At 31.8% G+C, this 15,464-nt stretch overlaps 1 protein-coding gene and 1 long non-coding RNA gene across 2 annotated transcripts in view; one reads left to right on the plus strand and one right to left on the minus strand.

The window, feature by feature from the left end:
- Window positions 1–15,464, plus strand: part of LOC127730170 (polycystic kidney disease protein 1-like 1) — a 278,069-nt gene that overhangs the window by 32,547 nt on the left and 230,058 nt on the right. The window contains exon 5 of the mRNA XM_052238430.1: window positions 1,349–1,564. Coding sequence (XP_052094390.1) covers window positions 1,349–1,564 — 216 coding nt within the window. The remainder of the gene's footprint in view (window positions 1–1,348; window positions 1,565–15,464) is intronic.
- Window positions 1–15,464, minus strand: part of LOC127730174 (uncharacterized) — a 61,483-nt gene that overhangs the window by 18,983 nt on the left and 27,036 nt on the right. The gene's annotated exons all lie outside the window — the stretch shown is intronic.

The following is a 15,464-nucleotide window of genomic DNA, read 5'->3' on the forward strand; positions in this document are numbered from 1 at the left end:
TTTTGGTCAATATTAGTTCAGCTTTGGACAGAATGGGAGAATGAATCATTCGACCAATAATCCTATTAGATTTGGACACAATTCATCAGACTTTGTCAGATTGGATGAAAACTTGATGAAGAGGGGAAATTACAGAGGTATTGAATTAGTCTCGAGTGCTTGGATGGTTGAGAATTCTTTTATGTTATTATGTGCTTACAAGTTTTTGTATCTTATAGGGAAGATGATATTGTAGAATTCCTATTCATTTTTGTTCAATCTTGATGAATTGACTAGGATGATAAACACTTAATAATCACCATTATACTGGTTTTAATTCTGGGATTGAGGGTGTCTCAGTGGGGACAATAGTGGTGATGGTGGTTTCTACATAGAATATTTCTTTTTGTTTTTAATGATTGCTTAGCAATGCTACAAGTTTGAAGGTTTGATGAATCATTATTTTTTTTTTGAAAGGTTAAAAAATATTTGCAGATACATAAGTTTCATAGTTTGTAAGCATGTAAGGAACATTTGTATTTTAAAATAAAATTAGGTACTGGTAAACGTCAAATTTAACGATTAAAGGCAAATATTTGGAATTGGAATTGTGATAATTCAAAGAAGCACTGTGATTTTTTAAAATTTAGATTAAGTGATAAAATTCTAAGACATTTTACCTGAGAAAAGAAATAACTCATGACTTTTGAAAGTCAGGAACATGAGAATTATTTTATTTGAACAAGGTATTATTTGAATCTTGAATAATCTTGAATTCTGGAAAATTGATAAGAAATATCTGATAAAACTAACCCAATTTAGGAGGGTTAGCCATGCATGCATGGCTAAAGGGGGGGTTATTTAGTTCATACTAAAATATCAGTAAAGTAATATGAACCTTAGCTATGCGCGTATGGCTAACCCTATTCAGTTGGGTTAGTTTTCATCATACATTTCTTATCAATTTTCCAGAATTCAAAATTATTCCAAATTCCTTGTTTTTACTACATATTACATTTTTTGCAAATTTGTCTAGTTCAAGGATTTGTTAGCTTTAAAATGACTATTTTCCTGATAGCAAGTAAGTACTTTCCTCCAAAAGGCAATGCTATTTGTTACACTTGGTAAGGCTCAATGTATTTATACTGTTTATCATATTAATTTACATTTAAGACATTGTCTATGCATTCATTATCTTTACACTCCTGGTCATATTAGACACTTCATTCAGACACACTCAGGCATCACCAAACCGATGATGAAATTACTTCTTGTTTAGAACTTCTTTCACACCAGTATTTTCGTAACAATGATATGTTCAATGGTACAAAACAATGAAAAGAATTAACTGTAATTGATTTTGATTTAGAAATTGGAGATGTAGTGGGACCAGTTAACATCATTATTAATGAAGACTATAAGTCGTCTTACAGAAATTATTTGACCAACCAGATGACAGCTGAAACCTGCAGTAATTTTTTAAAAGAAAGAACCAAGAACCAAACTTACAGCATATATCCAGTAAAGGAAACAGCTAATTTCACAATTCCCTATTCATTTGCTGAAGTTGGAGAACAGTCTGTTGGTAAGAATATGTTATGGTTTATAGAAAAAAAAATGAAAAAAAAAAATGAAAACAACATGTTATAAATTTCATGCGTCTGATAGAAAAGTGATGCATGACTAAAATTTCTACATGTAGATCCACATTCCAGATTAACATTTAGATCCGCATTCCAGATTATACCCATATTACACTGGTACCAGGTACCAGGTAATTAGAAATTCACAGAATTTAGTTTTATATTTATATCAGGAAGTCTGTTGTGAAATTTTTTCTTCAAGTTTACCAAAAAATTGGTTTAGTATTCTGACTTGACTCACCAAACAACATTTGAATTGATTTTTGCATGATTTTTGTCCCCTGCGCAACACGTTGCAGGGGACATAGAAATGCCGGGCATCCGTCTGTCCGTTCATCTGTCCGTCCTTCCAGTCTTGTTTGTGCTCTCACATGTACAATTCTTGGTGGAATTTTATTAAACTTATTTCATAGATTTATATCAGCAATGTCTTGGACAAGTTTGAAAATCAGTGCTGATCAATTGTTTTTAAAAGAGTTATGCCCCTTGGAAACATCAATTATATGGTAAATTGCATCGTTAGCACTTTCATTTGTACAAGTCTTGCCAGTTTTTTATGAATCTTATATCATAGGTTTATATTAGCAATGTCTTAAATGAGTTCGAAAATTAGTGCTGATCAATAATTTTTAAAAGAGTTATGCACACGGGAAACATTAATTATATGGAAAATTGCATTGTTAGCGCTCTCATGTGTACATTTATTGCCTGGATTTTATGAAACTTATATCATAGGTTTATATCAGCAATATCTTTGACACTTTTTAAAATAAGTGCTGATCTCATATTTTTAACGAGTTATGCCCTTGGAAATATTAATTATAATGGAAATCACATTGCATTTGCTCTGAAGCCTTTATTTCTCTTATATATGAATAAAAAAAGTTTTAAAGAACAAAAAAAAGTGCTTTTTTAGTTTTTGCCCTTGTACCTTGGATAGATAGATAAAATATGTGCAACGCGGGGGACATTGGAACCCGTTCTTTTTTTATTGTTGATTCGTGGACCAGATACAGTGATGTGTGGATCTAGCAACGAAATGATCGAAATTATTTCTTTATCAGAGTTTTAGTGTCACACTTTGTTATTAGGTAGTAAAAAAGAAGACAATGTCCCAATGACAAATCAAACACAGAGGAGGGTAGGAGGGGTGTCATATTGAATTCCCGGGAAAGATAAATACTGAATCCCAAATTCCCGAAAAAATAAAGCATTCTTTCTCAGATCCTGAAAATTAATTCTTGAGTCCTGATTAGTGTAAATCCTGAATTCCTGAAAAAAACAAAAGTTCCAATCCTGCTGTCCTGAAAAATGTCCTTCCGTCCCTGAACACACTTTCATTCTGTTTGTAAATGATATTGATATTTTTTTCTTTATGCATCTTAATTTATGTCTCTTTTTATCTTCTTGCTTTCTTAATTATTTTCTAAATAAATTTGATATTTGAAGCAAGTGTAGACATTGCTTGGTATAAAACTTTTAAGTACCAATACATCATAAAGCATTGACATCATGTTGCCACATTTGTACTTAAAAAATCGAAAGTGTCATCCATTTATACTTCTCAATTTGAATTTATATAAAACAATGACATTTTTATAGTAAATATGATGGTGAACAATTAGATATTTTTGAAAGACATTATTTTTTTGGTAGTAATAAGGTTAAATGAAAGATTTTAAGAAGTGATTAAGTTTGACATTTTTGTAGAGGAAGGTGAAGGGAAATGGGAAAATGAAGTGTGATGCAAAGAAATTACAGAAAAATATTATCAAACATAAAATTAGATAAAAGAACTGTTAAAAAAATTATCTATTAAAGGAATATTTTCGGAACTTTTCAGTCTCCACATGAGGTGAATTGAGCCATGAATAACGCAGATGAAATGTTGACTGCTATGGCTTTTGGCGATAAATATACATATTCTTGTTCAACATCATGTCGTTAGTTCCCAGAGGGCCCAGTAATTAAATTTTTCTCAGTATTAGTGAAGAACTGCTATAGGGAAAGTCATCTGTCAGGCACACTACAGATTGACAATTTAAAGTGTACTCCTATTGCAACTTTTATCTCATTATTAAATTAGATTTATTGATATCAGGTTTTAGGTACAGAAAATTAGATTAGAAAGCATAGTTGCATAAAGATAATGAATATGTTATTTAGTCTCTTTTTAGATGTATATCCTTTAGATGACAAGATTTTAAATGACTTGAATAAGGTGATACTTCAGACCACTAACTTTATTTTGATGATAGCCTAAAACTAGACTATGAATACATATTTTATATAGGTATTATAAATCAGCTTTGTGTATTTGCCCTCTTGTGCAAATGCTTCAATTTTGGTGATTTTTGTCAAGCCTTCGACTTTAGTCGAAAAAGCGAGACATAGCTTTCCTACATTCCGTTGGCGTCGTCGTCGGCGTCCACAAATATTCAGTCTGTGGTTAAAGTTTTTGAAATTTTAATAAGTTTCTTAAACTATCCTGGATTTCTACCAAACTTGGACATAAGCTTGTTTATGATCATAAGATAGTATCCAGAAGTAAATTTTGTAAAAATAAAATTCCTATTTTTCCATATCTTACTTATAAATGGACTTAGTTTTTCTGCCAGGAAACAATTCATTCACTCTGTGGTTAAAAGTTTTTAAAATTTTAATAACTTTCTTAAACTATCCTGGATTTGTACCAAACTTGGACAGAAGCTTGTTTTTGATCAAAAGCTAGTATCTAGAAGGAAATTTTGTTAAAATTTTGTACCTGTTTATCCGTATTTTACTTATAAATGGACTTAGTTTTTCTTCCAGTTAACATTAAATACAGTCTGCAGTTAAAGTTTTTAAAACATTTATTAGATTCATAAACTATCCTGGATTTATACCAAACTTTGACAGAAGCTTCTTACAATCAAAAGATAGTATCTAAAGGAATATTTTTATTGATTTTTTTCCTCATTTTTGTTGAGCCTGCGATTAACAGCAAAGGTAGGCGAGACACTGAGTTCCGTGGAACCCTTACGAATTTTTCATCCTGTAGTATCTTGACCAGCAAGACCAAGGGATTCTGATAGGTGTAACCTTCAAAGACATAGGGCATCAGTGAACACATGAACCACAAAATTGCTAAGCTCTGAGGAAAAATGTTCTAAATAAGGCCAATTTAACCCCAAATCTAGATTTCAATGATTTTTGGCTCTACCTGTACTTGCAACCAAAAGCAGTCGTTTCCAAAGCATAATTGAATTATCAAAACATATATATTTATTATATTCTTGTGAGTTTTGGTTGTTTTTGGAATTTTTATACCTCTGTCCTGGTGGAAGCTAGGCAGAGAAGGGAATCCATCCCTCCAAAGTTCCAATTTTTATCCAATTTCAATTTTCAAGTTTGAAATTAAGTAAAAACTGCAGCTTTAATCTAGAGAACAATCAACATAACAATGAATTGTCTAAGGCTGAGGGAACATGCCTGAATATTGGAATCAATAATTGGGGGCTAACCTCTTAGAACTATCGAAAGCCATTTGAGCAAAAAAGCTAGATTTTGGTTAGAGGCTGTAATATTATTTTATTCAATATTTCTGCAAACAATCCAGTATGGCATTCTTTTCATAGAAAATAGGGATAAACATGAGCACTGATAATTTGCATAAAATAAAACAACATATTTTGACAATTAGACCAAATTATACGACAAATTTTCACATATTGTGAACTAAATTACACAACTCAAGTATGATTGGATTGATGTACTTGAAACCATTGGCTGTTGTTAGAATTAGTTATAGTTCCCTTTCAGTTTTGGAAATTTTGTGGTTCATCATTCAGTGGGTAAAGGAACTCAAACAAGTAAAATTTTCAAATGTCACACACTACCTTGAATATGCTCAGATTAATTTTCCTGGAACACAATTGTTGGAATTAGTACCAGTAATCATCTTGTTACAATCAGATTCTAGACAATTTTCAAATTTCACACACTTGACTTGGTTGTGCATTTTTTTGTGTTCAATTTACTTCAAACTGAATATTGTTATTTGAATTGATGAAAGTTAGCTCCCTTTTAATTTAAATTTTTTTTTTATCTTTTAACTTTTAATAGGCAATTTTTATATGCCCAGGGATATCCTGCATGTTTTCTGCCAGGTTATATACCCCACGCAACGAAATCTGTCTGTCCGTCTTTCCGTAAGTCCTGTTTTTGTCATCGCAACTCCTCTGAAACCACACAACAGAATTTCATGAAACTTTGTAGATAATAAGGACATACTATGTAGATGTGCATATCGACAGGAAATTATGATTCAATTTTTTTTCTAGGAGTTAAGCCTTTTGAACTTATTGGCCTTTATATACAGTTTGTCATCGCAACTCCTCTGAAAATACACAACAGAATTTCATAAAATTTTGTAGTTAATGAGGACATGATATGTAAATGTGCATATCCACAAGAAAATTTTAATCAGTTGACTTTTGTAGAGTGATGAGTCTTTGAACTTAGGAATCTGGTGAGATTTTGTATGTCCAGTGACAATGTGGGGGCGTGGGGTATGTGAGCATGCTCACAAAGGTTCTTTAATTCTACTGACTTTTGAATAAAAGCTTTCTACAATATTTCATTTCATTCTTGCAACAATATCAATATGCATATGAAAGACATGTGTATCATGTCCTCCTGGTGCAACTGTTTTAGCTAACCTGGCCCAGAGGGCTTTTCTCATCACTTAAAATGAGTTTTGTCTAATATTTTGAAAACCATTATTAATAGAGAAAATCTGACACGGGCAGAAATGTTCAGTATGTTGAGCTCTACCAATTGTCTAATTACGTCAAAACTGTTAGGGGACTTCTTATGGGAGTTATTGCCCTTAACTGACAAATTTTACCAGTTTTTTTTTTTCATTTTTGCCTATTATCTTGAAAACTATAATAGATACAGAGAAACTTTAAAGTGCAAAAATGATCAACAAGACAAGATCTACAATAAGTGATTCAAATCGTCAGTCAACTCCTTATTAGAGTTATTACCCTTTGAAGACATTTTTTACCAATTTTTTGCATTTTTGCCTTATATTTTTAAAATTAGAATAGATAGATAGAAACTTAAATAAGCAAAAATGATCAGCAAGACAAGATCTACAATCAAGACATCATGGAGAAAATTGTCCAATGACTCCTTATTGGAATTATTGCCCTTTAATGTCAATTTTTAGGCGTTTTGCCTTATAAAATATATGATAACAAGAGGCTGTCAGAGTGACAGCAAACTGGATTTTCCTGCAGAGGTCGAACCCTGAACAGTTGAGCAAGTATAGACACTACATTTAAGCTTTTAATATAATAACAACAACCAGTGATGACTAAGTTCTCTAAAATTAGATATGATTTAACACTCAAACATTGTTAGAATCAACATATCAAAGAACCAAAGAATTCAATTTTTGATGAAATTAAACAAAAGTTTAATTAAGGACCCTTTGGACCTCAATGTGGTATTATCTTATTAATAATGAAAAGAAATACAGGTGTAGATTAAGCATTTCAAAGAACCCTATATATATTCAATTTATGTTGTAATCAAACACAGTTTAATTTTGTACCCCGATTTTGGACCAACTTGAAAACTGGGTCCAAAATCAGAAATCTAAATATATGTTTATTAATAGACAATATAAGCACAATTTTTAAAGGAGTTCACTTAATCAAAAAAAAATATATAGCATTCAGAAAATTAGTTTTTACAGAATAACAACCAAACTTGCCACAAAATTCTTCAAACAATTTACCAAAGAAAAGAAAAAAATCCAAAATTTTATTTATCATTAATACAATGTCTTTTCAAAATCTATAAAACTTATCAGTAACAAGAAATAAATGTAAAAGGATGCTGTTACGAAGTCTCCCAAACAAAGCTCTAATAATTCGTCATTCCCATGGTCGCCCGACATTGGGCACAGTCCAGTACAAATTGGTTTGTGATATGCATAAGTGACACCTATGGATTGACCCTGTATGTCATTCAAATCTTCTTGAAATGACGAACAGAAATATATATGGTTTAGGGGTGGAGATCTCGATCGTTTACAAGTTCTCAAAAAGGGGGGGGGGGGGGGTAATCCCCAGGATACTTCCCCTATATTTCATTTGATTTGTTTTATTGTCCCATACAAGAATATATATGGTTTAAGGGTGGGGATCTCCACCATTTACAAGTTCTCAAACAGGAGGGGGTGGGGGTGACCCCAGGGGACTCACCTTTTTATTTCATTTGATTTGTTTTATTGTCCCATACAAGAATATATATGGTTTCAGTGTGGGGATCTTGACCGTTTACAAGTTTTCAAAAAAGAAGGGGGTGGGGGTGAACCTGGGAAATCCCCCAATATTTCATTTGATTTGTTTTATTGTCCCATACAAGAATATGTATGGTTTAGGGGTGGGGATCTCGACCGTTTACAAGATAAAAGCACATTCTCAAATTGAAAGGGGTAAGAATATATATGGTTTAGGGAGACTTAATTATCTACAAAATTTCTAATAATGAACAGTAAATTTCAAACTTCATTTATACAGTCCTACTTGTAAATTTCAAACTTTATATATACAGTCCTACAGAAAATATCAGGAAACAGAAAATTTTCAAATAAAAAATGTCTAATAATATAGCTTATAATCATCACCACTTAGGAAATCGAAAATTTTCAAATAAATCTGTCACTCCAATTTTTATTGTGAGATAAGACATTTACCATATCCTTAGTCATAATATGATAACAAGAGAAAAATATTTAAAAATACCACTTTTGGATATTAAAAATGGCGATAACTCAAAAAGGAGAAATACTAAAATCGTGAAAATTGAACTTGACCTTCATTTAGTCACAAGAAACAACATATCTAAATTTGAAAAAAAATCATCACAGCGTTTTCAAGTTATTGAAGAGACACTGTTTGGCAGCAGCCTGTCCGCCCGCCCGTACGCACGCCCGCTGTACATCCCCAAATCAATAACCGATATTTCCTTCGAAATTCCAGTTAAAAATTATAATAGATAAATAGAAACTTTAAATAACAAAAATGATCAGCAAAGCAAGATGTTCAAACAAGTCAAATTTTGCAGATATAATTAGTAGACTGCCACTGTTTATTGGAGGGATTGCCCTTAAATGAGGATTTTTTTTACCCTCTTTTGTGTTTTTAGCAAAAACTAAAGAAGTTGGAGAGAAACTAAACAGACAAAACAATCAGCAATACAAAATCAACATAAAATAGATTTTTGTCATGAATTCTATTGTAACATTCTTGTTACAATGAGTGTGTCTTTTGTTGAATATGCACATAGACCAAGGTGAGCAACACAGGCTCTTTTGAGCCTCTAGTTTTATGTGTGAATGTGTCTCAATGGCTGAATTAGTAGTCCTTATATTGTACAGATGACTATAGCTTATCAGCATGGTTGTTTAATTGCATACATGGTGCAATAATCTGTGTCCATGTTAGCACATACTTACAACTTTTTGTCCAATCAAATGGCTAGAATTTGCCTTCTAATTTTCATAGTACATACTTTTTCTGTGTACTAAGTAGCTACGCATGAATGACCACAAGGGTGAGATTTCATTGTATCTTAATCAAGATATTAAAACAAAAATTGCCACTGGCTATTTTGAAATAAAATGCTGTGTTCCAAATTAAATTAAATAGTTTGTAATATAGTTTTCACATTGATTTTTAAATATCCTGCTATTAAAATTTTAGGATCTAAAAAATGTTTTTGACGATTGCAAGTTTCTTTCATTTAAATAAAAGAGTAACAAATATGGTTCTTTATACCTTGATTAGAGTAAAAGGCCATCTTAAAATTGTGATAATTTATCATCCTTGCAATTACTTTGTACAGAAAAAAGTGTGTACTATGAAACCTTGTGAAGGGAAATTAAGGCAACTTGATCTATTTCGTCATGAATTTGATTGATTGATTGATTATTTGTTGCTTAATGTCCAGTGGCAAATATTTCATGCATGTTCAGGGCGATATCATGAATTGAAAAACTGTAATAATGTCTGAAGAGAATGTGCCACCTATATATATATGTATATACATGTTCTGATACATCGTTTAGTTTTTACTTTGAAATAAAAAAAACAAGCATAAACCCTATTATCTTTGATCTATTGGTAGTTGCTTTTTAATGACTATCCTCTAGACTATGGAGACATACCAGGGGCGGATCCAGCCATTTTTAAAAGGGGGTTCCAACCCAGGATAAAGGGGGGGGGGGGGGGTTCAACCATTTGTCCGCATTCAAAAGCATTGATCGTCCAAAAATGGGGGTTTTCCAACAGACACCCCCCCCCACCTTGGATCCGCCACTGCATTCTATCTATATGTTTTAAATTTATTATAGCTTTAGTATTACTGTGAAATTGAAAAATGTTTTCAAGACATGTAAAGCTTCCACTGCAATTTAATTATTGCCTGCTTTTGGTCAATTTATTTTGTCATCTTACCATGTAAAGAAGTACATGTATAGTAAAACACCGCTTTATACCAATAAACATACTTACACCAGCAGCTACCATCTTTTCATTCTGGAGTCAAGGGCCTTTTGAAATCACATATTTTACAATGATACTAGTGAGTAGATTTACAAAACCGTTAATGAGCTCCGTTTTACAAACACCTGTGATATAAGTAGTCAGCCAAAATGAACTATCAATAGACCAATTAAAAGATTACTCGAGTTGTAAATATGTGCTAAATTGGATAGTCTATGAAAAGGTATATACTATGAAATTAAGAGCTCGGGGCAAGCCCCTCGCTCTAAATTTCATAGTATATACCTTTTCATAGACTAACCTAGACTTATACAGTTGTTACCTTCTAAAGATCCTTTGTTCATTACTGTCAAACAAAACTTTCTATACACTAATCTGATGGCAGAAACCACTCAACCAGCTAATTGTACAATATGAAATTTCTCAAATATGAAATTTCTCAAATTTCATTTATAGATTGATATTAAAGATAGATACCAATGAGATGATACATAATTGTCAATCTATTAATGAATAGGCTTCTTATTTATCAGAATTTAATTTGAATTTAAAAAAAAAATGCTATAGTTTAAAATAAAGTAGTAAGATTTCCATTGACACTACTATCAACCAAAGACCAAAAATACAATGATGTTTACAACTTGTACAGGTCAGTGTACAGCCTTCAACAATGGTCAAAACTCAGACTGTATAGTTAACTATAAAAGGCCTTGGGATAACTAAATGTGAAATATTTCAAAAGAGAAAACTAACAGCATGATTTAAGCTTATAACATTCAAGTATTAACAATTATGGCGAACAACATACCATCACAACAAAGTTCTGAATGTAGTAACACACTTATCTATCCATCCATGTTAGTGTATATTTGTATGTATGTATGTTTGTATGTCTGTACATGCACAATAGAAACTTGAATCTGATTTAACCAAGTTTGGATAAATGAGTATCAATGAGGAGTAGAACATCAAGGTCATAGTTTAAAATCAAGGTCACCTGATAATAAAATTTATGAGATGATGCACTATTTGCACTTTCAATACAAGTGCTCATATTTCAGTATGAAGGAAACATCTTTTCATGACTATAATGATTCCTTAATTGTGTTGATTTAAATAGTGTTTTCCACATTCATGGTAGAAAACCAATTTAACATTTCTGGTTAAGTGACAGGAAACATGATTAAATACAGCAGAATAATCAAAGTGAAAACAACATTTTGAAATGCGACATCATGTTTATGTCAAACCTTTCAGTTTTAAAAAGATGAAAAACATTGATTTTTTTCTCTCTTGTCAAATGATTTTGTTACAACAAGGTATTCAGACAAAATATTGTAATTGTCAAAGGTGAAAAAAGAATTCTTTAGATCAGATGACTTGATGGGTTTTTAGTTGATTAAAATTTGATAGTTTAAGAGAATTGTTGAATATTAAAGTACAAAAAAGGTGAAACATTGTAAAGAATTTGAATAATAGTTTTCCTTGGTAACATGGGCCATAAGATCAACCATTATTGCAAAATCAAAGATATTGTAAACAAAATGTAGAGGTTTCAAGGAGCTGTTTTTCTGACTTGGGGCATCTTGTTCTTGTAGAATTTACATTAAGTGTATATTTGTTTCATTTTGTTTATAAAAGAACTCTGTATGCTAATCTTTTCACAGGAGAAAAGTCTGTTGGTCTGATTAGTATGGGTAATATTGGGGTAATCACAGTTTACCATGTAAGACCCTGTTTACACTTGTACAAAATTGAATCGATCTTTATTGGAATCGATCTTAAAAAGACCAGTTACATTTGCACAAGCAAGATCCTTCTCGATCGATATATTTAATCTATTGCGTTTACACTGAAGTATAAAAAGAACTGGCATGACCTAATTACCTTACATTTCACAAACAAACAATTGTAAAAATAGAATATGCTAACGTTCATGTGCATATCACACGGAAAATCCCACACCGCAAATGCATGGAGGAAATAGTTTGGTCATTGGCATGAATCATGCATAAAGTTATTAATTATCCTTTTGATTCACATGTCAGAAGCCATTAAACTGTCTTTGATATCCATGCATATCCATTTGAAAATATCCTGGTTTCACCTTTGTTTCATTTTTAAGCTAATCGTGAACATGTTGGTCTCCCCAGAGTTCAATTTAGAGGACAGTCTCTTCCTTGACTCTATGAATCTCCTCTTTTCCTATTCATTTTTTTTAAACACATGTTTTTTTGCTGTCGAACAGTTGCAGATTTATTTTCATTTCTTAAAACAAAACTTTCGCTTTAAGAAGTATCAATCGCGATCTAATTGTTTACACTTGAATGAAAAATAGATCTTTTTAAAACCACCTCTGGAGGTGGACTTTTTAAGTCCGATCTTTCCCGATAACATTATATTAAAGATCAATCTTAAAAAGATCAATTTTAGGAAAGATCCATCTTTTTTATTATTGTAGAAGGGGTACAATGCTTTTATTAGTCCCCTACTGATGAAGTCGAATGGGACTTTAGGTTTGCACTCTGTCCGTCTGTCTGTCTGTCTGTCCATCCGTCAGTCCTGCAAATCAGTTTTCCACTTTTTTTTCTTCGTACTTGAAGATATTGATTTGATATTTGGTGTATTGTTTAATCATCACAAGTTACAGATCAAGTACGAATTTTGTTATGGTCTGATGATTTTGTGCAGAGTTATGGTCCTTGAACTCAATCAGTTTTCCACACTTTTTTTTGTCATATTTGAAGAAATTGATTTGATGATTGGTATTTAATTTTATCATGACAAGATACAGTTCAAGTTCGAGTTTTGTTCAGGTCTTAAGATTTTGTGCAGAGTTATGGTCCTTGGACTTGGAAAATTCACTCAAATAATCAGTTTTCCTCACTTTTTTTCGTCATGCTTGAAGATATTGATTTGATAATTGGTATATAGTTTTATCATGACAAGTTACAGATCAAGATGGAATTTTGTTCCGATCTGATGGTTTTGTGCAGAGTTATGTTCCTTGGACTTAGAAAATTCACTGAAATAATCAATTTTCCACATTTTTTTTCCCGTCATGCTTGAAGATATTGACTTGATATTTGTTATATAGTTTACACCATGACAAGTTATAGATCAAGTTAGCATTTATTTCCAGTACAGTGAATTTTTAACCAGTAGGGGACTATGTATTGCCAGGCAATACTCACAAATGCTTGTTTATTCAAATAAAATAAACAACCATTGCCAACCATGATTAAAAACTGTAATACATATAGCCTACATATACACATGTAGTATATAAGGTAAACAAGTGCCAACAAAGGTTTATGAATATAGCATTTTATGGTAAACAACTGCCAACCATGGTGTGAACCTGTGGTCTTTTATCATTAGCCAGTGTAAGCAATGATGTTCTGGTAAACATATAACCTTGCATGGTTAACCAGTGCCAATCATGGTTTACACACATATTGTTTTTTTTTTAAATATGAATATTGCTGTCCAATGTCAAGCAAATATATTATATGTGGTGTCATTTAGGGACTTATAATTTTTTACCTGGGAGGGGGGCTGGTCATTTTGAAATGATACATACAAAATTTCTTGATCCCCCCCATAATATTTCACTACTTTTATTTGATCCCCCCTGTAAAAACATTTAAAAATGTGATCCCCCCTCTAATAAACATGCCAAAATTTTAACATGCAAATCACTTATGTTATTTCAAGGAAATATTGAAAATGAAATATTCTCAGTGGATTGAGTGCCAAAACTTATTTGAGGGAAAATTGCCTTGAAATAGGGCTCTTCCATGAGGCCTCTTCCATGAATATTAGTAGGTAGAGCATGCCAGTGCTTTGAGTAGCTTTTTCTGACTTTTTTTTCTTATTTCCTATATTGGGCTATTAAAGAAAACTTGATTCTGAGTAACTCTGTAAAAAATATACATTAAAAAGTAATCTTTTTAAAACAGTAACAACACATTATTTATATGTCCCTCTCTTGAACGCTGCTTAAACTTAAGTTTTACGTATGGCCTTATTGAAACCTCCATTGAGTCGCTAAACTTTTATATGGATAGTTCATGCTTTCAGCTTGAACCATTCAATTACTCATTTATTGTCACATTTCATTCATAAATGTGTGATAGTAACCTCAAATTTTTGATTTATTAGCATAAAAAGTACAAATTTTGAGGAAGTGAGAGGTATAAATGGACCCAAAGGGCTCTTGTAATGAAAACAAAAAGATACATTGGCAATAATGCTTGTTAATTTAGTGATCGACGTGAGTGAAATATAACAACTGAATTATTCGGATTATGAAGCACCTATGCATTTTATATAGGGCAAAATGACACAAAATGGCAGCTTCCTACATCACCAAAGTCTTGTGATGTCTTACTTAATTGTATATGAATGGTGTTAAAAATATATTTCGATTTGACTGTTGTAATGTTCTTCTTCACATTTTGCCTCTTGAAGTATGTGAACTACTCTTTTCTAAGTGAAAAAAATATTGATCCCTCCACTTTGAATTTATAAAAAAATTTGAACCCCCCCTTGTCCACATACAGAAAAAAACTTGATCACCCCTGCATTTTGACCAGCCCCCCCCCCTCCCAGATAAAAAATGATAAGTCCCTTACTAAAAAATGGTAAGAAATCATCTTCACAATTATCACAGGAAATTGTAAACAATGGAAAATTTGATTTTTTTCATGGGAATTTATATGTTTATTTATTGTCTTGGCAACTCATTTTTCAAACATTTTTATATGAGTTGGCTTTCATTGTGCATTTTGAAATATTTTTTACACTTTCCTGCATTCAGAAAGTTTTACCCTGTCTTCCACCAAATGCAAATGGCAGTGCAATGTTATCAGCTACTCATTTGATGGGTATTTTGAAAAAGTGTACATTTTTAAGATTTTCAGTTGTGTGATTAGGTTGTATGACATCATCATAAACCAAACCGGAAACAACTGGTCGTTGGACATAAAGTTATCTCCCTTGAAACTATGGAATCCCTGTAACAGAATTTTGTTTTGATTATGCAATTTAAGAGAATATTTTTACATAGAAGTGATAGGAAATGGTTATGTTTTGGCTTGTCATGCAAATAATTAGACTTTACATTATACATTCAACTGTATATTATACATTCAACTGTATAATGTCAAGTTAAAAATAAGATTTTTTTAAAGGAAAAATAACTTAAATAAAGCAATGTTTGAGGTCAACCAGATCACTCTTTTACACAGATCAAGTCTCTGGTTTGTTTGTCAACTGG

The sequence above is a fragment of the Mytilus californianus genome, unplaced genomic scaffold (genome assembly GCF_021869535.1).
Source record: "Mytilus californianus isolate M0D057914Y unplaced genomic scaffold, xbMytCali1.0.p SCAF_2, whole genome shotgun sequence".
Classification (NCBI taxonomy): Eukaryota; Metazoa; Mollusca; class Bivalvia; order Mytilida; family Mytilidae; genus Mytilus; species Mytilus californianus.